The 24,768-nt window shown below is 55.1% G+C and overlaps 8 protein-coding genes across 8 annotated transcripts; 6 read left to right on the top strand and 2 right to left on the bottom strand.

Moving 5' to 3' along the window:
* Positions 1 to 370: 370 nt before the first annotated feature.
* W97_07259 (uncharacterized protein) lies at positions 371 to 1,343 on the top strand (the record flags this gene model as incomplete). The annotated part of the gene is made up of 2 exons (XM_007785238.1): positions 371 to 938; positions 997 to 1,343. The coding sequence occupies 2 exons, from the start codon at positions 371 to 373 to the stop codon at positions 1,341 to 1,343; spliced, it is 915 nt and encodes a 304-aa protein (XP_007783428.1).
* Positions 1,344 to 1,902: 559 nt separating this feature from the next.
* W97_07258 (uncharacterized protein) lies at positions 1,903 to 2,671 on the top strand (the record flags this gene model as incomplete). Its single annotated transcript, XM_007785237.1, has 3 exons — positions 1,903 to 1,978; positions 2,025 to 2,270; positions 2,322 to 2,671. 3 exons carry the CDS (start codon positions 1,903 to 1,905, stop codon positions 2,669 to 2,671), a joined length of 672 nt encoding a protein of 223 aa, XP_007783427.1.
* A 1,174-nt stretch (positions 2,672 to 3,845) lies between these two features.
* Positions 3,846 to 5,394, top strand: W97_07257 (hydroxyacid-oxoacid transhydrogenase; the record flags this gene model as incomplete). Its single annotated transcript, XM_007785236.1, has 2 exons — positions 3,846 to 4,229; positions 4,288 to 5,394. The coding sequence occupies 2 exons, from the start codon at positions 3,846 to 3,848 to the stop codon at positions 5,392 to 5,394; spliced, it is 1,491 nt and encodes a 496-aa protein (XP_007783426.1).
* A 1,452-nt stretch (positions 5,395 to 6,846) lies between these two features.
* Positions 6,847 to 9,733, bottom strand: W97_07256 (uncharacterized protein; the record flags this gene model as incomplete). The annotated part of the gene is made up of 6 exons (XM_007785235.1): positions 6,847 to 8,366; positions 8,418 to 8,604; positions 8,654 to 9,217; positions 9,265 to 9,396; positions 9,448 to 9,573; positions 9,623 to 9,733. 6 exons carry the CDS (start codon positions 9,731 to 9,733, stop codon positions 6,847 to 6,849), a joined length of 2,640 nt encoding a protein of 879 aa, XP_007783425.1.
* Positions 9,734 to 11,891: 2,158 nt separating this feature from the next.
* On the top strand, positions 11,892 to 13,162 carry W97_07255 (uncharacterized protein; the record flags this gene model as incomplete). The annotated part of the gene is made up of 2 exons (XM_007785234.1): positions 11,892 to 11,954; positions 12,005 to 13,162. 2 exons carry the CDS (start codon positions 11,892 to 11,894, stop codon positions 13,160 to 13,162), a joined length of 1,221 nt encoding a protein of 406 aa, XP_007783424.1.
* A 530-nt stretch (positions 13,163 to 13,692) lies between these two features.
* W97_07254 (uncharacterized protein) lies at positions 13,693 to 15,218 on the bottom strand (the record flags this gene model as incomplete). Its single annotated transcript, XM_007785233.1, has 4 exons — positions 13,693 to 14,316; positions 14,378 to 14,778; positions 14,830 to 15,060; positions 15,110 to 15,218. The coding sequence occupies 4 exons, from the start codon at positions 15,216 to 15,218 to the stop codon at positions 13,693 to 13,695; spliced, it is 1,365 nt and encodes a 454-aa protein (XP_007783423.1).
* Positions 15,219 to 17,242: 2,024 nt separating this feature from the next.
* On the top strand, positions 17,243 to 19,865 carry W97_07253 (uncharacterized protein; the record flags this gene model as incomplete). The annotated part of the gene is made up of 4 exons (XM_007785232.1): positions 17,243 to 17,710; positions 17,776 to 18,222; positions 18,277 to 18,731; positions 18,884 to 19,865. 4 exons carry the CDS (start codon positions 17,243 to 17,245, stop codon positions 19,863 to 19,865), a joined length of 2,352 nt encoding a protein of 783 aa, XP_007783422.1.
* A 1,103-nt stretch (positions 19,866 to 20,968) lies between these two features.
* W97_07252 (uncharacterized protein) lies at positions 20,969 to 24,537 on the top strand (the record flags this gene model as incomplete). Its single annotated transcript, XM_007785231.1, has 2 exons — positions 20,969 to 22,193; positions 22,244 to 24,537. The coding sequence occupies 2 exons, from the start codon at positions 20,969 to 20,971 to the stop codon at positions 24,535 to 24,537; spliced, it is 3,519 nt and encodes a 1,172-aa protein (XP_007783421.1).
* Positions 24,538 to 24,768: the final 231 nt, after the last annotated feature.

The following is a 24,768-nucleotide window of genomic DNA, read 5'->3' as shown; positions in this document are numbered from 1 at the left end:
CAAAATCATTGGGTCAACTCTCAATCCAGTGAGGGAGCGGCGGTCGATGAGACCTTTGCGGTCTGGAAAAAGATGGCTCATAAGGATCTCGCAGCGGCACGACCAGATGCTCAGATGGTTCAAGAAGTGCTTTCACCTAAAAGAGACGGGAGGGGCGTGAAGACTTGACGCACCCTCAAAGTCAACGTAAAGTGAAGAGAAGGGGTCCGGGCGTTCCTAGACACTTTCTTGCGACCATGTCATTGGATTTCTCTTCCCGCAAATCCCACCAGAATCCACCTGTTGCAGAACACCACCAGAGCATCAATTGCGGATGTGTCCCGCAATAGAAACTTGTTACAACGGACGGACAGAACTGGACATCTCCTCCATGCCGGCGCCAGCTCAAGGAACGGCCGACACCAAGGCTACAACGCACACATCGAGTCCAGCCGTTTCGAGTACCAACGAGATGAATGCACTCGGCACACAAATCAACCGCGATGATGAGACGAGCGCCGACGACGACCTAGGGAGCATCCAGCCATTCGACGATGCATTCATGCAAGCAAAATTCCATAAGCTTTGGCTGTGCCACCCTGGTGACATCGTCCCACCCCTCATTTGGCCGAAGCACGAAGACGGCAGAGCGAAGCTACTGAAGCACTGGCCTTTAGAGACGAAGATGGGCCTCACGGACATTGCTCTACTCATCAAAGACGTGCCACTGGTGCGGAAGAAGCTTGAAGCACAAGTGGAGGCCCGCCTACTGGCGAGTGGCGATCTTGTCGACGTACCATGGCTTCTCCCGGAAGACGTCGAGGCAGTCTACAACAACCTGATCGACGTCATACCCCCAAAAGTACGCAATTCCGCGAAGCGCTGCGCAAACGATGCCCTTGATGGTTCACCGGAGAAACGCTCGAAAGTCGACACAGGTCCGCCGATGTCGACATTGTGTGAGTCAATGCCTCACATAACAACCGATTGTATCTGAGTTTTGCTCACGATTCATAGCGCAGTGGGGATATTCTATGATGATCAAACACGGTGTCTTCGAACCCTTCGATCGAAAGCCACCCGGCGCCACAGGAGCTCAGCTTGCGGTCTTCCATTACTGGAAACAGCTGCATGAGAAGGATGTGGAGGTCAACTCCCGACACGTTCTGGAGAAAGAGGACCTCAAGCGCCAAGTCAAACGCTATCTCTCAGATCCATACGTTGATCCGATGGAGGCGCTGAACGAACTCTACCAGCAGCTTACCGAGGGGAAGCCATCTCAGCAGATGGGTACTGATGATGTAGAGCAATTTGAGCTAGAGATCGAGGAACTGGAGAGAGAGTCCGAGGAACTGGGGTTCTAGGGAGGTCGGGGGACTGGACAGAGAGCTTGCAAGCCTGGGAGATCAGTCGCCCGACGACGTATCGGACGGAATCTCATGAAAGCTCTATTCCCGCTTTCGTGCTGCAATTTCTGGTACATCTGCACTACAGACTGTTGCCACTTCTGTACCTCCATTCTATCTGTGCCTTCAGTATCTCTGCGCTTGGTGTCCAATTCACTTACGTAACTGTAATAATTCAGCTGAAGGAGCCTATGAGTAGCAGTAGGCAGAACCAGTCACTCAATGCAAGCTCTCGCATCATGTACCAGGTGGCCGTACACTGAAGCAGCGAAGATTTAATGATCTACTCACACTGATTGGCTGTATCTGTGCTAACTTTTGAGCAGAGGGTGAAGCAAGTTATGAAAGCGGTCGAATCTTGGCACGGCTCCCTTCACAGGAAATGGCACGCACAGTGAAGCACGAAGGTCCAGGCTTTCAGGAAGTTTCTTCTGACATCGTCTCTAGACTTCCTTACATATCTTCCCCATTGTACATTGCAGCGCAGAAGAGCGCGCCGTACGAAGAAGTCTTCGAAATGGAACACTCCAGCGCAGCAGCACCGTCAAACCAGACCAACACTACGGGATACCTACCAGACGCCTCAGCAGAGCGTAAGTTGATAGATCATAGAGGCAGACAGTTTGCTCACTTCGATAGTTCAATTTGATCAGTTAGCCGAGCTCCTTAAGCGTTTCCTTGACGATTCGAATTCCAGTCCAGCTGGGTATCAACTCGTTGATCTCTTGCAAGAAGCACATCACAAGGCCATTGCCGAGAAGGACAAGGTCATTGCCGAGAAGGACAAGCTGCTAAAGACAGTCGAGCGTAAGAACCGCTTGCTTGAGATGCGGGTCCGCCGACGCGATGATGGGCTAGAGCAGTCTGTTCGAGAGACATCTACTGGTAAGGCGGCTGCTTCAAACGAGCAATGTGCTTTCACTTACAGCTTTCCAGCGAGGACCGAAGCCGAAAGGGCCAAAGAGGAGGCCAAAGTGGCCAAAGAGGCCAATCCCGACGCTCCGAAGATAATCTATCGGGACAGCCAGCGACGCCCGGACAACCTCCTTTCGTATACCCTCACTGCGCTCAACAGGCATGCAGATGTGCTGGAAACACGGGTTGCTCAGCAGGCGGATCACATCGGTTTTCTGAAGGAAATGAACACTCTCCTGAAAGATCGGATCATTCGCTTGCTGGAGGAGCTCTGTCAGCTGAAGGTTGAAAAAGCCGCAGAAAAGAAAGCCGAGATGGAGAAGATTGTCGCGGATAACATGGCTCGCTTTAAGCGGCCGAGGCAGGACTGACTGGAAATATCACGCGTAAGGTGTGACCATTGATGAGCGAGTCCGAAGGATCAGCATGGTGACAATGTTGCGCAGGCAGGGTAATGGAATTCGGGTTCATGGTAGCGCTCTTCCTCCTCTACAGATTTGATGGACCCGCAGCAAAGGATCGCAAAACTCATGTAATTATATCGCGCCTCTGAGAAGATACAAAAGTGCATTCTCTATGCTCACAGCTCTTTATTGTGTTCCACGCCTTTAAACCCATTTTTGATGCCCGAGCGTGCTACGATCCCGGTAAACACTTGTCGCCTTCTTCTTGAAAGGCTTTCCGCACTATACAGCCACGATGCGGGCAGGAAGCTTCTGTAAGTGCTTGTCACCTCTGTCAGCCACAGCATGCAACATAGGCGGATATTTTCTATGATGACTCTGACCTTGTCAACAGGAGAAACTAATGCTGGCGTGCTTACCACTTACAAGATTGCACCTCTGTGCTATTTGCAGCGCCTCATCTATCGCATCACTGCTTTCCGCCCCTTTCTGCAGCAGCTATTCCAGGTCTTAGAAAGCTGGAATCTACGGTACTCACACCTTGCTCCAGTTGATCATATCATTCTAAGACTCCCAACTGGCCGCTGCGAGAGCCGAGCTCGAATACACTCTGTCAACCCCAATCATGTCTACGCTTGTGCTTTCACCGTTTGAGCCTCGATCGAAACTCTTTTATCAAGCAGCTGCGGCTGTAGCAATGCCCTGCATGGTTGAAGAATGAGGATCGATCTCTAGATGCCGATATAGTGTAGCGTACACCGCCATCTGGGTATGGATCTTTGAGATTGCCATCAGAACCGCCAAGGAGTCTGAAGTAGTGTGCCGGCTCGCTATATGAATGAGATTCAAAATTGTGGTATTCGAATATGGGCATGCCTGTAGACTGGACGGGAATAACGAGTGCTGATTCAGCCGAATGGGCGGCCCTGGTGGTTTCAGCACCCAGGACCCCGCAGTCGCCGCTCGACCTTTCTCCCTCGGCTCCACACTCGCGAGAGCTGCGTGACGATGGAGGCCCTTGCCATGGCTATCACACAGCTTCGGCCTTCTCTCCAGAGCTCTCTTTCTTACAATTACTCCCCAAGACCACCGTGACCATACCCTCTCCGATCATTGACCATTGATCCCCCTCTGAGACACCATGGCAGCCATTCGCATTGCTCCCACCCGGGCAACCAGAGCTCTGAACCTCCTCCGCACAATCCAGTACACCCATCCGCCTTCATGTCCATGCCACAGCAATCCCGCCCACCACCATCACCATCCCTCTTCGCTCCCCTCCACTGTCAAGGCTGCTACCCGACGTCTAGCAACGCCGATAGACCACTCGCAGCAGAAGGAGTATGCCTTCGAGATGGCCGCCAGCAGTATACGGTTCGGTCCGGGGTGCACGAAGGAAGTGGGCATGGACTTCAAGAACATGGGCTCGAAGCGGGTTATGGTTGTCACGGACAAGACGGTCAGGAAGCTGAACGCCATGAAGCAGGTGGTCGAGGGACTGGAGAAGGAGGGCGTGCAATACCAGGTGAGTCCCCTACACCCCAGAGGCAATGGGAACTCGAATTAAGCTGACGCTTACACAGATATACGACGGCGTACGCGTCGAGCCCAAGGACAGCAGCATCAAAGAAGCCATCGACTTCGCGAAGCCCTACCAACCCGACGCATTCCTCGCCGTAGGCGGCGGTTCCGTCATCGACACCGCCAAGCTTATGAACCTGTACACCTCCTTCCCCGACGCCGAATTCCTCGACTTCGTCAACGCCCCCTTGGGCGCTGGGAAGCCTATCCCGGGTAAGCTCTTCCCCCTCGTCGCGGTCCCCACGACCGCAGGCACCGGCTCCGAGACCACAGGTACCGCGATCTTCGACCTGGTCTCCAAGCGCGCGAAGACCGGCATCGCGCACCGCAACCTGAAGCCCACACTGGGGATCTGCGACCCGCTGAACACGCGCACCATGCCCTCAGCCGTACACGCCTCCTCCGGCCTCGACGTCCTGTGCCACAGCCTGGAGTCCTGGACCGCAATCCCGTACTACGAGCGCGTTCCCCGTCCCACGAACCCGATCAACCGCCCCGCGTACCAAGGCGCGAACCCCATCTCCGACATCTTCAGCCTGCAGGCCCTGCGCAGCACAGTCAAGTACTTGCCGCGCGCGGTGCGGGATCCGGACGACACAGAGGCGCAGAGCCAGATGCTGCTCGCTGCCACTCTGGCCGGCGTCGGCTTCGGCAACGCGGGCGTGCATCTGTGCCATGGCATGAGCTACCCGATCAGCGGCCAGAATCCGGGATACAAGCACCCTGGCTACGAAGTCGAGGCTCCGATCATACCGCACGGCGTCAGCGTGGCCGTGACCGCCCCCGCGGTGTTCAAGTTCACAGGAGCGAGCAACCCGGAGCGGCACTTGGCGGCCGCGGAGTGCTTTGGCGTCGACATCAGCGGGGTTAAGAAGGAGAGCGCCGGCGAGGTGCTGAGTGAGGCGCTCGCCGAGTTTTTGGTGAAGCTAGGGGATCAGCCCAGGGGCTTGAAGGAGCTGGGCTTCAAAAAGGAACATGTGGAAGGCTTGGTGGAGGGGACGCTGCCGCAGGCTAGGGTGCTGATGTTGGCGCCGAATTTGGATATTCAGAATGTGGAGGCGGAGAGGGAACAGTTGACGGGGTTGTTCGAGGAGGCGATGGAGTACTGAGGGGATGTAGCTTGAGGGCTTTTGAATCGGAGCAGAGATTAAGCACTTTATAGCCGAAAAGTCATTCGATTACTTGCCGAAACGATGAAGTGTTAGGTGATAGTGTCCGAATAGCGCACAATTGCCGTGCGAGCAATCATAGCCGAGATGGAAACCCGATCAAGAGTGCTTCAACAACACAATGCAACCCTTACAACTAACGCTTCACATATCAATACTCTAAGCGTGCTCGAACTAATCTCCGAACCCCCCCACCCCATATACTCCAACGCCATCTACAGGCCGCAGTCGCATCCTCGAGCAGCCAGCGCCAACGGCACAAAGTGCTACAAGCTCCTCTTTTATCCACCGATTGTCCAACCGTCATGACCTGAACCGTCTATCCCTCCCGCCCGCCCTTGCCTTGCAACAAGGTGCAACGTTCACGCCAGTTCCAAGGCGCAACAGTCCCCCTTCCCTACGTCATCCCCAACTCCCGCAGGCCCGTTTGAACAGCACGTTGTGTCCTCCCCAGCAGAGCTCTTGTCAGTCAGATCCGCCGTTGCTACCCTTGCGATGGCTAATCCTGCAGGCTGTCGGCGTCGCTGCTGGGGTTCCAGCAGCTTCTCACATCGCAGATGGCTGCGTTGGCGTTTTTGAGCTGAGCAGAGTCTGGACCTGGGTGCGCTAGTTGGCTTTTGTCCGACTTGCGGCTCCAATGGGATCTGTTCTGTTTTCGCAGAAGTGCTTGCGCTCGAGATAGGTCGCCCGATTCCGGCTCGGCCAGCTGGTGCAAGGGGTGCTCAGGTTGCGGAGCAGGTCCTGGGATCTGCGGCTAGTTGGAGGTGGGTCGGCGGGAGCGGAGATCAGGTGCGTGGACCAGATATTCTGTAATAAGGGGAGCTTCGCGGAGACGGCGAGGTATTTCCTAGGGGCGGTTAGGTGGGTTGGCTGGGGAGGGAGGCCATCACGGTACACCTGCGAGGTAGAGATGTCGGAGATGGGAGGATTTGAATGGTTGGCAAGGTGTATGAGAAACGTCAGAGCGCGGGATAGCGTGGAAGTGCGAGGTTCACGTTGTGTCTGCGGTAGAGTTGTGGAGGGACTGCGACATTGGGCGTGAAGGAAGTCGATTGATTGACGGGGAGGGTGGGAAATGTTCGATTACAAAACAGTGCAGATGAGTGAGCTTTACATTGTGTTCGGCGGCCGGGAAATGAAAGTTCAATGTAACTCTGGTACGTTGACGAATTTGTGGCCCTGAATCGTTTGCGGCTGTAGCTAGAAGTAGAATTCGATCCAAGCCTTACTCCGAGCAACTTGACGATGCGAACAGCTGACAAGGTAACTGTGTGCTGTAGCGTTTGCTATCACCGAGGGTATACCTACGCCGAAAAGCACTTACGCCTGCCTCTTGAACGAACTCTGTTAGATACGCTAAATAAACCACTCGCTCAAATATCGCAATCGACATCACTTCTTTGGAAGATCCCTGAAGACTTTCTTGAAGATCTCCTTGCTCTTTTTCAGGTTTAGCAGCCTCAAGCGCTCGTTGTCGAGGTGTGCACTGTCGCTCGCCTGACCGCAAGGCAGCTGTGCTGCTGGTGCTCCAAACACCTTTTCTAGGAAGCGGATAGCGGGAATAGAGCCGCCTTCGCGGATGTACAGCGGCTTGCGAAAGCTGGATGTGTTTTCCACTGGCGTGTAGATTTCATCTTCATTTGGGGGCGTGACGCTACTGTTGGCTAGCGTGGAGGACGTTGTGGGTGACGGCTTAGAGCTCGAATAGCCGTTCGATGGCTGCGTAGGGTGTTTTGAGATGCTAAGTGAGCTTCTCCTGCGACTCTTGAGAGGACCCCACACCTCCACTATGGCTTGCTCCAGCGTCTTGAATATCTCATTGTTATAGTCGCCAAGCCACGGCTCGGCTTGGTGGTCAATGGAGACTGTAAGCCGATTCTGGGACTCGAGTTTGGCAAAGTGGTCCTCCAGAAAACTGATCAGAGCTTGGGCGACAACACTGGCCTCTTGTTTCGGCACCAGACGGATAGAGAGGGCTGCACGCGCAAGCCTCGGGATGATCGTCGAGTTCTCTGGGCCAGATGTTTGTATACGGTGAATCGTCAGCGAGGCCTCGCGCCATCTGCGCATAAGCGATTGCGCAAGTGTCTCGGCGTCGCCCAAGCTTGGGTTGTACCTGGTGAGAGTAAGAGTGATGTCTTCGTACAGCTTCTTCTCCGCCTCCGTCAAAGGGAGGATGGGATCGGTAAATCCAGGGATCTGGACGCTGCCGTGAGTGCCGGTCAACATTGCTAGTACTGCTATTAGATCCTTGAGTGACTCGTCTAACAGCGTACTGCCATCGACACCGCTGTGGAGATCAGGATGGCTGCTCTCAACGGAAACTGTCGCGTGAATGACACCCCGCAGGCCGTAGGTCAAGCATGGTACGTGGTCATCAAGCCAGTAGCTGTTTGCAAGGAGAATCCAGTCGACATCCCCGACGAGCTTCTTGTTTTCCTCGATCGCCCTAGCGAAGCCTCGTGAGCCACATTCTTCCTCTCCTTCAATCAGAAAGATAATATCAGAGTCCAGCGCTTGCTCCGCGGCAAGGTCGGCGACAGCAAGAATGGCGGCCATGATCGGGCCCTTGTTATCTGAAGTTCCACGCCCATAGAGGTACCCATCGATTCCTTGGAGCGAGAAGGGGTCCGCGATCCATTTACCTTGCTCGTTCTCTGCAGGAATAACATCATAATGGCCGTAAAACAGTATCTTCTTCCTGACTTTCGAGATAGTAGGGTTGCCTCGGAATTTTGCGAAGATGATTGGGTTGTATCCGTTTTCGGTAGCTATCATCTCTGTAGCAGCGCCGAATTTCTTGAATATCTGACGGAGCCATGAAGCGCCTCTTCTGCAATCCGCTTTATACCGCAGGTCGGAAGATACTGTGCGGAATGAGACGAACTGTTTCAGATACTGAACGAGGATCTCTGAAAAACAGTCAGCAAGCAAGTAACAATCGGGAAAGCAGATCGACTTACCATCACTGGACACTTTCGAACCTGATGGCGTGGAGATGCAGTCACGGACGTCATAGACCGCCAGAGTGTTGTCGTTCCCGCCGGTGATCAGCAGCGGTTGGCCACGATATCGTGTAAATCCTGATGCTAGGATCCGTCCGGTATGTGCAGTGAATCTACCGATCCTCTCGTACTGGCGATTGAACTTCTGGCTGGTTGTTAGATGTGCTAGGGTTCCCAACTAAGACTTGGCTTACCTCGACTACACCACTCACGCCAGCGCCAAAGAGAAGGTCACCACCCACGGCCACGGTTAAGACGTCTCCTGTACGTGTTCTAAGGCTTCTCACAAGCTGCTTTGTTTCAAGATCCCATACGTTGATCTCTCCGTCAATGCGACCGCTGTAGAGGAAAGTTCCATCAAGTGCGATGGTTAGAACGGATTCGCCTTCGTCCCTGCCGTCAAACAGCGTGTACAACTCATTAATCGCTCCTCCGGCTTGCCTGTCGAGGGTCCATAGCTTTATGGTTCCGTCGCCTCCGCCAGATATGAGTATCTCCTCATCCGGGTCTGGCAGGAGCCCGCGAGCGACGAGCATACAGTAGACATATCCGTAATGCGCGAACTGGCGTATGTGCTGCTTGTCAATCTCGAGGATCTGGCCACCTCTTGCATGTCTTGGGCGCTCTTCGGCGGATTGAGGCCGTGGCGTCCGTACCCCACCAGGGCCTGGCGAGTCAAAGAACCTGTCCTCGCGAAACAGAGGGTGAGAGGCAGGCTTAGGCTCTGGACGCGTGTCCTTCTCTTTAAGATCGTACCACTGCGATTGTCAGATGGAGGCAAATCCATGATAGACAAGATACTCACCTGAATGCTTGTGTTCTGAGCACCAAGGTAAACAGTCTGCAAGCTCGATGCGTGGGATACGCAAAACACATCGCCAACATCGTAGGTCGAGTAAATTGAGTAGACTTGCAGGAAAGTATGGGTGTCCCAAACCTACGATTCTCAGCGAAATGCGCACGACGTCCTGATGACAGGTTTCCTTACGTTGACAATACGGTCTCCGGCACTTGAAAAGAGCAACTTCTGGTCTTTCGAAAGACACACCCCGAGAACACTTCCTCGATGAGCGCAGATCACGTTGATGCGCTCATAGGTCTCCAAGCAGTAGACCTGATCCTTGTTAGCTGATCTGTGCCGTTTAATGGGCCCTGCAACTCACCAGAATCTCTCCACCTTGTGTGCCTGCAAAGATGTATTCGGCTGATATGACAAGTGCCAGAATAGACTTGTCATGTCTCATGCGGTGGGTCAGAACTGGGGCCGGGCTCATGGTGGCCTTCGCAATCGCTGGCACTTCACCATTCTGTGGTCTAACAGCTGTCGCACGGTCCACGTTAGTTGGCACGTTCGGAGGGTATGAAATTGCGGACATCAAACACGATGACTGCTGCTTCAAGGGTGACGTGAAATCCAATGGTTTCAAGGGTCTTTTCGGGGCGGGTTCATTCGCTTCCGCTGGAACCTCACTTCATCTCATCTCAACTCATCTACGACTTACCATCTTCATTGTAGGCCTGTTTGAGTATGTTAGTGCCGCGTTAAGGGACGAAGAAGCGTAAAAACTCGGCTCTAGTGAACACCTCGTGTCCGGGTTAGAAGGGGATAGACACGCGAAGCTCTCCAGAGCGCATGCATCGACGGACATCTACGCCATGGACTCACCTCCTCTGCACGCCCATTTTGGCCCTGAGTAACTATTTGGAGAGGCGTCATCCGCCCCCCTCCACAATCCATCGCTTCAGCGTCCTTCCACGATAGGCGGTTGGCGGTACTGCAGCCTGAGGAGAAGATGTCCAATCGAACAACATCTGGCGGTGGACTCCTTGGGGTTTCGCAGTCTTCGGTATTGTATCGAGCACTTGACCTACCGTTGACAAGACATGCCGAGCCATGGTACAGATTCTTACAGTTCGAGGTCGTGCGTGCTTCAGCTTCAGCCGCCTTGCTTGTACCTGCGTCCGCCGACGAATCACAGCCCATCGTCATCGCTTAGCGTCGACCCTGGAGATTGTTTCGGCGTTGACGAGCACCAGCTTTTGGATGGCGACATATTTCACTTTTTCATTGCAGACTCAGTTCGTTTGACTTTCGGTCAGATAGCGTGCATGCACACATCAGCAGTGCCGAATGCCACGTCCCACGCAGTCACCGGTACTCCGTACCTATGCAGCTGCAGCAACGTCCCACAGACGGACTCCGCGAAGCGGCCTGCGCCATATCTAGTAAAACGATCAGGCTTCAACCACCAACTATCGTAAAACGCTCCGTGAATAGAGCTTCCAGGCTAGTTGCCTACTGCAGGGCGGGCGAAGGCTTTGCGGCGTAAGGTCAAACGGAATAACGGGATGATCTTCTTGATGCATGCTGCAGAGACAACACCACACTCTCTGAAAACCAGGTCCACAAACTAGCAAGCAGCACATTCAAGAGCTAACTGCCCCTAAGAACTGCGCTCTCAGACTGCACTGTAGCTGGACACAACCCCTTCGTTGACGTTGTTATATCTAGAGGCGTAGTGCAACAACCCTCCCCGTAACGTTGAAGCTTAGACGTTGGCCTGGCACGGAATGGTCCCTAGAGCATAGCCGGACCTCTTAGACCATCTAGAGTACACTGACAAATGAGTTCCGTCAGTCTTCTCAGAGAGAAATCGATATTGGCACATGCTGTGACAGACTGGTCTGAACGGAAAGTACCTAGCTGAGCTGTGGCTGTGTGGCTGTGGCGCAGTCTCTCGCGCGCTCCGGCGGACGACCACTCATGCCAGCGACTGTATTTCCGTAGCGTTCTGGTTCGCTGTAATGCTGCCAATAACCAAGCGCCTCGTCTACTTGTTGACTCGTAATGCGCTCTTCCGAATCGTTGTCACGGCAGAAGCGAGTGACCATTCATCAATGACAGGCCGCCACGAACCGCCAGCGCTCTAGCCAGCCCGCCTGCGCTTGCGAATGCGCGGAGAGCGACTCACCTCCACCAATCTTCCGCTCACTCGTCGAGGGCCGTCGTCCAGACCCCCAACGTCTCAGAGCGGGCTGTGCAGTGACTGGCTGGTCCGTCACTGGTCTTTTAATGTACAGATCAACGCAGGCGACCTGCGATATGACATGAGCAGATTCTCTCCTTGCCTCTGCTACTCCTACAACGCTCACCTTGTTCCACGGCTTTTGAAGGCTCCATTGTTCTTTGTTCAATCGTAAGAAGGCCATGTTCGAGTGAAGTAGAACAAAGAGTCGTTGTACAGACAAACCTCCCACGCCTGTCGCCTCTCACAGGCGCAACCATCACCTCCAACCAAGGCAGCACATCCCGACAATCAAACAACTTAGCCCCACTGCGCAAGACTGCCTTGCATACGCATCTCCAGACCCACGTTCCACGACACGTACATCGGCACTATAGCTGCAGTTGTCCCCCCACAAAAACACGCCATGCCGATAGCCCTCGGGCAGACCATTACGGTCGTAAATAAGTCGGGCAAAGTCGTCAGCACAGTGAGTTTACTACTGCTTCATCCAAACTGAGCAGCGCTAACAAAGTGCAGAGCAAGCACCTCGTCAGCGTCTTCAAGGAAGCCAAATCCGCCTACCGCGAACGAAAAGCCGAGATCAAAGCGGTGCGCAATGCTGAGTACGAAGAGAAGAAGGCGCGGAAGGCGCTAAAGGCCCTCGACGTCAACGATGACACCCATTCGCGAACCTCGTCGAAGGCGTCCAAGACAACAAGCCGCAGCAGATCAAGGCGCGAGAAGCCGCCGGTCGAGCGGGGGTACAGCGACAGCTTCTACGCCAACGACGGAAGCCGAGCACAACGACCCTCGCGACTGCGACACGAGCTAGACGTCGATAGGGAGACAGGAAGGACACAACGCCTTGAGCTCACACGACGACACACGGAAGGTGATGCTCCGCTCACGCCATCATACCGCACGACGCGGTCGCACTCAGAACCGGGCATCGACATGAACCTAGCATATGGCGAGCTGCCCCCTCCGCTGCCCGTTAAGCGATACCAAGAAGAGACAGAACTGCGCGAAAAGATGTCAGCCCTTACGATGCTGCTCGACGAAGCGAACTGCGTCCAATACTCCGTGACCGCCATAATCGAGAATCTGCAGAAGAATCCGGAAGCGCTGGCCGCGGTGGCGCTCACACTGGCGGAGATAAGCAACCTGGCGGGCAAGATGGCGCCCGGTGTTCTGGCGGCTATGAAGGGTAGCTTCCCTGCTGTGATCGCGCTGTTGGCCAGTCCGCAGTTTTTGATTGCCGCTGGTGTGGGAGTTGGAGTGACTATTGTCGCGCTGGGCGGATACAAGATCATTAAGAAGATCAAAGAGAAGAGGGAGGGCGATCTGGAGGAGCCGATGCGTGGCGAAGAGTTGCAAGAGATTGACACAGACGTCAGCAGGATCGAGCTGTGGCGGCGCGGCATCGCTGATGTCGAAGCTCATAGCGCTGGCACCAGCGTGGATGGAGAGTTTATCACGCCACACGCTTCTCGACAGTTGATCGACGAAGGCGTGCTCCGAGAGGACGACCTCAAGTCAACGAAGAGCAAAAGCAAGAGCAAAAGCAAAAGCAAAGACCCGAAGCCGGCAAAGAGCTCCAAGAGCTCAAAGTCAACCAAGGAGGAGAAGAAGCCCAAAAAGAAGGAGCTGTCAGGCTTGAAGATGCTGTTCCAACATCACTCGCACTCCCACTGAGTAATGGCGTACGAATGCTAAGCCGTTTCGAAGTAAGCAAGGTTGTCCTGTTAGCGGATGCTGGTGTACGAGCCTTGGATGCCCAGCAAGGTTCAATGCGAGTCACTAAATGTTACGAATCTCTTTACTATCTAGCGTTGTGGCATTTACGATGGCATTAGGTCGCTGCGTTTGGCGCAAGGGTCGGAGGGCAACTCCCTGTCTTTACGTTCTCCAGTGTCACGGTCATATACCTCTATTTTCACTTGCTCAACTTATCTAAGTCTCTGCATATCGGTTTGGTCATACACTCTCCTCCTCGGTCTGCATTGGCATCAGGATTCTCTGCATATGGTCTTCTGTCAATACACGTGCTCATGGACATAACTAAGTAGGATGTTATAAAAGATCAGTACTGTTCCTAAACTCGCATTGTCTCGCGTTCTCCCTTGCATTCGCCATGTAACTTGTTGTGTTGATATCAAAGGCGCCTGACGAAGAGCAGCAATAAACGCCCTACCAGATATGCAGTCCTCGCACCCTCCGACCCGCTAAACCGACACCCCGCTCATCCACGTCCCTGTCCGCCGCCCAGGCTGCTTGCCATGAATCAGCGCATTCTTCGCCCTCCTATAATACACCCTCCACAGAATCAATACCAGCAGCGTAACCGGCACCGAAATGACCCAAAACACCCAAAAGTACGGACTGACACGGAAATCGACGCCGCCGTCCTCGTCCCGCGCCGGCGCAGTGAAGAACTGGCTCCCAAAGATACTCGCGATCGTCGTCGCAGGCAGGAAAATCAGCGTCATGATTGCAATCGTCTTCATGCTGCTGCTGTCCTTCTGCATGATGCGGCTGTCCTGCTGGGTCACGAGGTTAAACGACAAGCTGATGATGTTCTGCATGCGCTTCTCGAGGCTCGTGAGGCGCAGCTGCGTCGACTGGAACAGCGTCCGCCGGTAGCGGAAGGCGCTCTGGGTGGCGGTGGTGATGGGGTCGCTGCTTCCGCTGACGGCGTGCTTGTGCGCCGTACTCAGGCTCTCGAGCGTCAGCAGCATGGCATCGGCGGCTTCGCGCACGTAGATGATGTGTTTGGAGACGTTGTGCAGGCCGACGAAATCGATCTTGTCGGCCGCGACGCCGGGGAAGACGGCGCGGCTGAGGATGCGCTAGGACGATGTCAGTTCAGGCCATTCTGAACGAGCTCTGCGCGTAGGAGAGAGGGCTTACCCCTTCGATCCCGCCAAAGACCTCGGCAAGGCTCCACGCAACCCCGTCGAGCTGCAGATACAGCTCGTCCAGCACAACATCAAACAGCACGTACGGATCCTCCAGCGCGTCTTCCCAGGTAGAGTTCAGCGCCAGCCGCCGGAAGCGCTGCTCCAGCGATGGCGAGGCTCCGAAGCAGATCAGCGTCACGCAGTCGTCTGCGGGAGCAGCAAACGGCGAGGCGTTCGGCGGCTTCGATGAAGCGCACTGAGAGGCTTTGAGGAAGAAGCCAGAGCGATGCCAGCTGTAATCTGCTTGGCTTTGGGGTTTGCTGCCGAGCCGGATGTTTTGGTTCACGATTTGAGGTTGGCTACCGGTGTGCTGGATGTTTATGTTCTTGCAGATGAAGTGGAACCAGGCGTCTGAAGGGGTCTCGTCAGCGCGGCGATCAGGAGGGGGATGGGAAGGCGTACATTGCGTGCCATCGACGTCTTTCCGCGCGCCGAAAGAGTGCGCGACGGATTGTAGCCGCTCGGACAGGAAGGCGGAGGGGATCGAGTAGTGCTCGAAGAGCGCCAGAAAGCCTTTCAGTAGGTCGCGGTCTGGTAGGTCTAAAGGTGCGAATATGACCCGGAGGCTACAATGTGATTGACCTGCGAGTTCTGATACTCGGCTCAGTCGAGTATGGGAGCCACGAGTATCTCCTAGAGTATTGTCAGAGATGGCCTCGGATGGGGCAGCGGAGACAGCTACCTCTTGTCCATTCGAGAACGTGCAGATCCAGCTGCTCGTCTGCCAGCGGCAAGCCAGCGAGCACTTCGTATGCGTCGAAGCGCGTGGGATCATCACTGAGAGAGCACATGGTATCCAACTTGTTATCCTGATGCTGCAGTACGGAAACGCAGGAGTCACTAGGGTTCACAACTTCTCTCGGCGCTCGCTCAAGCAGTGGGAGAGTTTCGCGCTCCATCGGTTTTGCACATGATGGAGGTTGCAGGCTGATACCTATTGAGTCAACTCCCAATATCCAGCCTTATCAGGTCACAGAGTAGGTAAAGATGGATATGCAGCCACAGACAGCTCGGCTCGCATTGTTCGTATTGGCGCTGCGATTAATCAACTGGCGGACCTGTCGGAGGTGCAAGACCGTTGTCTGACCATCTTTTCATTTCGACTCGGCCGCGATAGGCACTTAGCCATGCAGTGGGCTTGGGGGCTGAGCATTTGCTGTTGCAGGCATGGGGGAGGGGAAGCTCTGGCCATGAACTTATTTAGGGCGACGGGTAGGGCAGACGAGCTGCAGCCAAAATCATGGCGCAAGGCTGGGCTACGCTAAGATACAGTATGCGGACAGCTCGGCTGGCGATGTCCTTCTCACGCTTCAGCTCCGAGCGGCCTATGATTGAAAATCGACAACACGCAGTCACTCCTGATCGTTGAACGTGGTGAGTATGGGCTCGCCGTCGACCTTCCTCCGCAAGAGCTGGTAGTGCCGCACGTGACGGAACGTCGTATTTACAACAGAAGAAGCAGGAGCTTGAACCAGGGCACTGCCCAGGTGGCGTTATTTAAAGCTTGTCTAGCCCTGTGTCGAGATACGGAGTCCATTCCATGGGGGTCCCTCCAATGAACAGCGTTGGTCCCCTCTCTCCTGTCCAAGACCATCCCCTCCTGGCCGAGTTCCGACAATGCTGACCCGGCTGCAAGGGCATCGAATCGCAGCTGCATGAATCGCCGAAGGGCTGAATTTAGTTTTCTGCTCGTTTTGCTTTGTCCAACTGCAGGGCTTTATCGTCCGAAGATGCTTCCACCTGCATAATGGCTTTCAGCTCGATCAGAAAAACATCTGCGATTGGGGTTTCTTCGTTTGCAATCTGCGTGCTTCGCTTCTGGCCCTGCCGCAGGAGATGGCTGTGTCTGCACGCGACATTCAGAATCTGGCAGTCGTGCATCTCGGCAAGAGCTCAGTGGAGCATTGGGAAAGCCTCCTACTTGCTGTTCCGGTAGTATGCACCCACTCAATGCCACTGCAGGCGGCCGTGAGGATCATTTGACGTGCCAAGGGACGGCAAGCTCGGTTTACAGCTATTTGGGTGTACGAGCTCAGCCTTACGCAGGTGCTGGTTAGGGAAAGGGGAGTGGTATAGATAGGGCTTCAGATGCCGTCTCAGCCTGCTGCAGAGCTGCACTGTTGTTATCCTGAAGCACAGATCTCCTATGTGAGCGCGTCTACAAGGACCCGACCACAGCATCGCCTATCTAAGGGATCGCTAAGACAATGGTGAGTACCCAATGTTGCGCTTTGATACATATACTAAGCATCACCGCAGGCACATCCACAGAACATGCACGGTGGAGGCTGGGAGCCGCAAAACGTCTCTCCTGTATACTCATTACATGGACACAGCGTCCCCTACGTACGATTCTTGTCCTCCAAACCAGTCAATTGTCGCCAGGCTGACTTGGAATTCGCAGGCCGCTCAATCGCACGGCGGCGGTTACGTACCGGGTCAGAGCCAGATGCCAGCTTGGCCGCATAATGAACCCTCTCATGAGCCTTACCGACAGTATTCGGGCGGATCTACAGCATACTCTCAACACCAGCAGCAGTATCCTCAGCCGGTTCGTAGCTAATAACGTACATCGGCAGCCGTTTTGACTAACACTCTTAGATGCAGTATCAGTCATACGACTCGGGCATGAGCATCACGCCAGCGCGGACCCAGTCCCCCGCACAGTCCAGCTTAATGGTGCGCGTTCGTCGTTTTCTCTGTGGGTGATCTTTAAATGACTGGTGGCGTAGGAGCCGGATAAAGGACCTGTTGTCGACACGCAGGCAGTGGATGAGTACAATGATGGCAGTACCCCCGATGTACGTAATTTTCAATGGCAGAAGTGCACTTGACAACGTATGATAATCTGACGTTCTTCAAGGGACATCGCGCCACCAAACAAAAGGGCTATCACCACATCTTCGATCCGTACACCAGGTTTCGATGGTTGCGCTTCCCTCACTTCTACCAAAAGCAAGGTTACGTGTACCTATCCGCGGAGGTCCACCGGCACAAGGACAGCATGTGGCGTATTACAGAGATTGGAACAGCCGATAAATATCTCTGTCCTTTGGACGCCAAGCCGAAGGACCTCATGGTGCAGGCAGTTGATGACATCTACGACCGCCCAGGCAGCGGCACTTGGAAGCGAACATTCGTTCGCAACATTGCCCCGTGGCACCTTCGCCTGGCTAATTGGCCTACTAATCACGTAGACTACCGTCGAGGCAAGCCTACAAAGGATGACTGGCCCATGATCATAGCCAAATGGATCCCCACCAGCCTCGCGCTCATATTCATTGTATGTGAATTGGCTCAGAATACCGCGCTCGAGCTTGGGTGAACAGTTAGCTGACCAGCATCCAGCTCGGCTTGCCCTCGGACATCAACGGCCAAGAGCGCAACGGAGGAAAATACGACGCCTTCCCCTACCGGTACTACGGGTACCCAAAGGTCGCACGCAACCTTCTCGAAGACCCAGAAAAGCACCGGTCCGATCAGCTTGCCAAAGCCGTCGACCCTACCGCCGAGCGCCTCCTCCGGCCACGGCATCTTTGCTTCCTGGTAAAGCCGGACTCGAAGGAGATGCTCGGAGTCACACCAATGCCTGTAGATGAGTGGATCTCCAAGTATAAGAGCGAAAGGATTTTAGAATATCTTTTTGTGGCCTACACTGCGGAACAGTTTAGAAACAATGAGAAGGATATGAAGGACCTCCATCACATCGCCGAGAAAGCTGCCAGAGATGCGGGACTTCCGGCGTACTGGATCGGGTGCAGCTGCATGCCGGAGAAAGAGAAAGTTCATGAGGATGTAGGATTCCGAATGTCCTCCTATCTACAACCACATCATGCTAAACGATACCAGGTTTTCCGCATCAGCGATGTCATCCGTGGAGCCCACTCGATGGTGATCGCCGTCGGAAAGAGTGCATCAAGACCCCAGCTCACCACTTCATGGGAGCTCTTACGCCAGTGGGGCGAGCGTATCTGGACCTTCCCCGAGGTTCTTCTGAGCCCAGCAGGCCAAGCGATCAAAGTCTACCACCGCGAAGGGGACCTGGATCATCCGGAAGTGCTGGCAAAGAACCAGTTCGCAGCGCGCGTCTGGACTGACGCGTCTGAATCGCGGCAGCTTGTCGATCACTATGAGGGCACCCTCCTCCTCAGTCGGCTGGAGCTGGTGACCCTTGCCCTGGCGTGTCTCCATAGCCGGAAGACACATGAATATCTGCCTGGCGACCACTCTTATGCGCTCATGGGCTTGTTGCGGCTTAGGCCCACTATCGATGGTACCGATTCGGCATTTCAGGCATTTGCTAGGTAGGTCAGGTGTCAGAACCCCATCATGCCTGTTCTCACTAGTAGAAGTAATACCGAGTCAGACCGGTTTCATCCTGATTCCAGCCCCCACCACAAAGCAGAAACTAGAGGCCTTCACGAGCCAGAACAACATCACTGACATCATGACACAGACTTTCCCTTGCAAACGATAGCGACATGCTCCTCGAGCGCCTCATCTGCGTCTACCCCCAAACGCCCAACCAGCCATGGTTCTCGATGGACGACGCTTACAAAGCCAAACTTTGGGACATCTACCCCTCCTGCCAGATCGCCGGTGTAGGTCACGACGACACTGTAATCCTCGACGGGGCCCTCGCCGCCAACGTCCGCTGGAAGTCCTTCGCAACCGTGCGCAACCTCCGGCGCGCATCCTGGGGCCGGTTCATAGCGCAGATATTGCTGCACTTCGCCGGCTACATGTTCTTCGTATCCATCTACCTGCTCGCATCCGCCGCCGGGAACCCAACCAACGCCTTCTTCGGTTCAGTGCTGTTCCTCTACTCCGTCGGCGTTATCGGCGCGGCGCCCAAACTCATCCGCATGATCTACAGCGGCAAGTTCTGGCAGACGCAGCCGTGGCTGTTCGCTCTTGAAGGGTATCTTGACATCGAGTGCATCGAGCGCCAAATGTTCGGCGGGCGCCTGGAGCGGCTGCGCTGGACCCCCTTCGGGTCGCCGCTGAGCCGGCACCACCGAGACGAATATGGCGATGTTGTCGGCGATGATCCGTGCGGTGACCCAGGCGTCAGGGATCTTGTGCGCGCGGCCAAGACGGCCGGGCCAGGCGAGCAGAAAGTCTTCACGCTAATCGACACGTACACGATGACGGTGACGCTGTTCGCGGCTGCGAGGCCTCCCGTAGCGTTCCTGTTGGTCGGGGCCGAGGGCGGTATGCAGCGCGCGGTGGGGTGCTCGCTGGATTGTGCGACGGGCACGCTGTATCGCGAGACAGTGCTCAGGATGGAGACGCCGGTTAAGGAGAAGATGGATCGGATTCCGAGGGCCAGATTCGGGTTTAGGAGGCCCGATATGCCGGTTAGGAGGGCGGAGTGGGGGAAGGGTAAGACGAAGACGGTGAGGGGGAGTGCTGGGGAGGCAGAGTTGAGGTCGTGAGGGCTGGTAGGCGGGAACTGTGCTTTTGGCTGGAGTGGTGGAGTTAGGGGGTTGAGGGGCTTGGTGTTTCATTGCTTTTGCTTTGCCGGGCTTCCCTGTTGCTAGTGTAGACCACAGAAAGCAGTTTGGGAGACGATGGGTAAGGCGGCTCTATGGCGCAGAACAGATATGACTGGTTGCTTGGATAGCTGATGGGCTGGGAGGTGTCAGGATGTGAGGGCTCGGCGTATTACATGGTTAATATTCGGTCAGGTGAACGGACATAGGAGTTTCCACAATTCATTGCAGCAGATACGATGTAGAACTTTCTATCCTATGAAGACGTCCTCTTTATCCTTAAATGGTCTCATAATTTGCGTCCGGGGGCCGCTGCGTGTACCATGCATCATGAATTTACTTCTCCCCTTCTCGAGCGAGGATAGCCTAGAGACATAGTTTCCGACGAGGGGAGTAGCAAACGAGCTATCCGTCATATCTTGCAATATATCTGCTTGTTATGGAGAAACTTGATACACCTAAGCCGACGCTTCAGAGGATGCGCTGTTTAGTCTGAAGAGTGTTCTGTGCTTTCTCCTTATCCTTTCTTAGTTGGAAGGCTGTGGAGTCTGCCAGATCTGCGGCGTGCCTTGAGATATTGGCGCTCAATCGAGGTTGAGACTGCTCTCTTCCGTCCTCAACCTTATGGAGGGTTATTGACATGTGCGATGAGTCTTGTAACATCTTCATTAAAGCTTCGAGACTGCACTTCTGCTGTAGTGGTGCTGGAGATGGAGGGCCGCACACGTGCGGCGATCGGACTAGGCTGAGAGTAGAGTAGCGTTGTTTACCACAACAGACCGGGGCCCCCGGCTCACGTCTAAAACGCCAACTGCTCCTCGACATTCGCGTCTCGTCACTGCAATTGTCGACCAAGAAGCCTTCTGGGATACTCGTTGAGACACCTCAGTCAGGCACTCCTTCACGATACGATTGCTATGCTGCCTTGATACATAGCATAATCCTAAACTCAGCATCACAATAATAGCGCGCCTGAGCGCGTCCTCCAACGATTCGATATGGCGGCTTCGTCGACGAGCAGCGGTAGAGCGCGTCTGATGCGAGAGATGTCGCGAGACCTCAGTGCAAGCCGTCTTTCGATTCCGTCTCCTACGAAGTCGCTCCACGATTCCGAGCCGGCACAGCCAACATTATCTAGCCTCGATTCTCAGAATGAGGACTTACTACAGTCGACCCAACAACTAGACGTTACAGCCACGCAACAACTGCCTGGAATGCGGACAACAGCGAAGAAGTTTGGGTTCTACAACCCCCCAAAACCCGAGTATCACGTCAACACCTCCGCTCTGGACGCCTTCCAAGATTTCACTGCGGCGAGTCCTTCCGAAGAGGACAGCATGTCCATCGAGGTTGGGCGGGGTGTGAAGAAGAGTGGAAGTGCGCGCAGCACACCTAACAGATACGATCGAGATATGTCACCAAACATCCTCCTCAGCGTTGAAGACAACAGTCTCTACGAGGTCACCGCCACGCCTCCAGTTCGGCCACGACCTACTGCACGAAAGAGCGATGGCTTCGAACGTGGCAATTTGCGACGCGACGCTCAGATTAGACGAGCCTCGTCCCTCGGCCAGAAGGAGATTGATGCGATGTTGGCGCGGTCCAGCAAGGCTGGTGAACGCGTGTCTCCGGGAAAAGGCGCGTCCCAGCGTCGCAGGACGACCTTGGCTCAGATGCATACAAGGATATCTGGAGAAGAGGCCGAGGTCGCTCTGGAGCGGCCGCCCACTGTCACCATGACCGCGAAGACGACGCGTTTCGGCAACCCACGCTCACGGCAGACGTCCGCTGCTCTTAACAGCACCTCAGGTACACCGCAACGCGCGGCGGCTGCTACTCCTGCCAACGTGACTGCGCAGTCCTTTATGCTTCCTGATCTTCCCAACCTCACTGAGCTGGTCTCCGGTGTCTACAAAGATGGAACACCGGTCTTCTCTCGCAGTGCCAAGGCGCGGTCGCGCTTCGTGTCTGATTCCTACCCCCGTCGAAACGGTGGTGGCCAGCCGAGTTACTCTGCGGTCGAGAGCATACCTGTTCCTGCAGACGAGAAGGCGATCTTCGCTTCCTTGCAGCTACTAAAAGAGAAGGTCGCGCAGCTAGAGCAAGAGAAGGCCGAATCGGATAAGAAGATCGAGGACTACGAAAATGAAGTTGCGGATATGAAGGCCGAGCTGTCGGCACAGGAGAACATGCGACGCAGTGACAGTGCACTTGGCGCTTCCGATGCTGAGGGCGGGAGAGAAAAGACGAACTGGCGTATAGAGAAAATGCGTAAGTCGGCACTCAGACTAGTGATATGCTAGAACACTAAGAGGGTCTAGGCCTTGAATCATCTGTGCACTCTTTACAAACTCGCCTCGACCGAGCGGAGCGTAAAGTATCTGTCTCGGAGATTGCTACAAAGCGTGCCACGCAGGAGCGAGACAATCTGGTAACCCAGCTGAGCACAGCCTTCTACACTACCGAGGAGCTTAAGGCAGAGAAAGAAGCACTACAGAGTGAGAATGAGCATCTGCGAAACGAAGTCGACGAGCTGCGCTCCGAGAATGAGACTCTGCGGGCGGAACTCGTGCAAAATGCAGCTTACTTCGAGGACGAAACGCAACAGCTGCAAAAGCGGATGGAGCGCAAGGACCACGGCTTCCAGAGAGAAAACGAGACCCTGCGAGCCGAACTGGCGCGTGCTCATGCCCAGCATGACGACCAGACCCAGCAGTGGAATCGAAAGGAACTGGAAACAAGGCGCCAGAAGGCTGAGTACAACAAGCTCAAGTCTGAGAATGATAGACTGAAATCACAACTCGCTCAAGCAAAAGCTCAGCGTGAGGAAGAGGCGCGCCGTGCGAAGATCCAGCAAGCCGAGTTCCAGGCCAGGCTTGATCAGAGAGACGACACTATCCGACAGTTTCAGGACATGCCCCAGGAGGACGTCAACTCTACCCTGCGCCATGAGAACGAAGACCTGCGAGTGCAACTAGCTCAGTTGAATGCCCAGCATGATGACGAGACGCAACAATGGGGTCAAAAGGAGTCACAGCTACGGTCAAGAATAGAGCGAAAAGAGGCGGCCCTTCGAGAGCAGCGGGAGCTGAACCAGGAGATTTTGGAGTCCAAGCAACCGGCGTACCATGAACGCACCGCTCCGAACGAGACTCGTGCAGATGAGGCGATCAAGGAAACCGAGACCGTTAAATCAAATGGCAAGAAGCGGACTGGTGGCCGAGTAGGCCAGGACACCCAGGCCAGAATCTCTGATAAGGTCGACCTGGAGGTTCGAAACAGTCGGTCTGTAAGTGGAGCAAAGCCATCGAAGACTGAGCCGCCAGCCCAGTCCCGGACGAAATCAAGGTCTAAGTCGCGAGATCATTCACTCCGGCCTTCCACCTCTCAAGACGCAAAGTTCTTACGACGTGACCCTGTGCCGGCATCCCCCGCTGAGCCAGTTGTCAGCCACGACCTCAGCGATGCTGAGTCTACGACTGACCTGGAGATTCGGCCCAAGAGCACCACTCGATCCGCACGCGAAGTAACCAACGTGACCAACGATGTCCCAGCTGAGGACACATCTGCAGCCGACCTGACCTACCTCAGCTCCATAAACCGTGACGAGCTGGCCAAAATCCGCAGAGCGCTCGAAGAAGAGCGAGTCGCTACCAGGCGCAAAGCAACACAGGCGCGGCAGCAGAAAAATGAAACGATCCGTTCCTCGGCCTCCTTGCCGCGCAAGTCGTCCCTCAAGGACCTCACCGGCCGTTCCGATCCTGTCGACGACCACACGCAGCAATCTGGACCTGCCGATCACAACAACAATATTGAGAGCGACACCGATAGCCAGCTCTCCAGCGATGAAGAAGACGCCTCAGCTCCCCAAGCAAAACAAAACACCTCCAACTCCATTCTCAGCCACTCCGCTCGCCGGCCACGCTCAGCCCCAGAACTGACCTCCGCCTTCATCCTCCCCGACATCACCCTCCACCAGCGCAAAGTCTCCATCTCCGCCCACCATGATGCGGCGCATGACCGCAAAAACTGCACCGTCTGCCACCGCGGCGACAGCTCCTCCACCCAGCCTGTCGCCATCCCGACACCCGTCCCCGTCTCGGACCGCATGCCCGACGACGTCGACGCGACGATGCGGCCCGCGCAGCCCCCAGCCCTGGCTCTCGCGACGGTGATCAAGGAGCTCCAAGACGAGCTCGACCACATCAAGATCGAGATCGCGACGTGGGAGACTTGTCTACAAGGCCTGGACCCCAGCCTCGGGCTTCGGAAGCGCAAGAAGGCGCAGGAGGAGCTGGATGCCCTGCTCAAGGCGCATGATGTCAAGGCTGATCAGATCTATGCGCTGCATGATGTGCTGGAGGGGCAGAAAGCTGCGGCTGCTGCGGCCGGCGATGCTGGTGGAGACGGACAGGCGGACGAGGTTATGGGGGAGAAGGAGGTCGAGGAGACGTTGATGAGTGTCGGGATTGATCCTGAGGAGGTGAGGGAAAGGATGGGGAGGGTGAAGGGGAAGAAAGTCACGATTAGGAGTCATGTGTCTGAGGAGGAGGAGAGCGATGAGGAGTTGCCGTGGGAGGGGATCAATGACACGGAGAGCTTGAGAGGGTTGTGATGACAGAATCGAAAATGATGGAGTTGAGTCTGCGGCGGGCCGTTCGCTTGACTACCGGCGTATAGGATTGTTGGGTGTTTGGGTTGGCGCAGACGAGGTCTTTCGTTTCCTTGTTCGATATTTGGTACTCGTTGTGGACGTTTTGATTCTGGTTACGCGGCGGGCTGTTGTTCTTTCTCTCTTGCTCATTCATACCACTGTTTCCCCCCTCTTTGTCAGTCCTCTTAGCCA

The sequence above is a fragment of the Coniosporium apollinis genome (genome assembly GCF_000281105.1).
Source record: "Coniosporium apollinis CBS 100218 chromosome Unknown supercont1.40, whole genome shotgun sequence".
Taxonomy (NCBI): domain Eukaryota; kingdom Fungi; phylum Ascomycota; class Dothideomycetes; genus Coniosporium; species Coniosporium apollinis.
The sequence above is the reverse complement of the archived record's forward strand: the minus strand, read 5'-3'. Positions and strand labels throughout refer to the sequence as shown.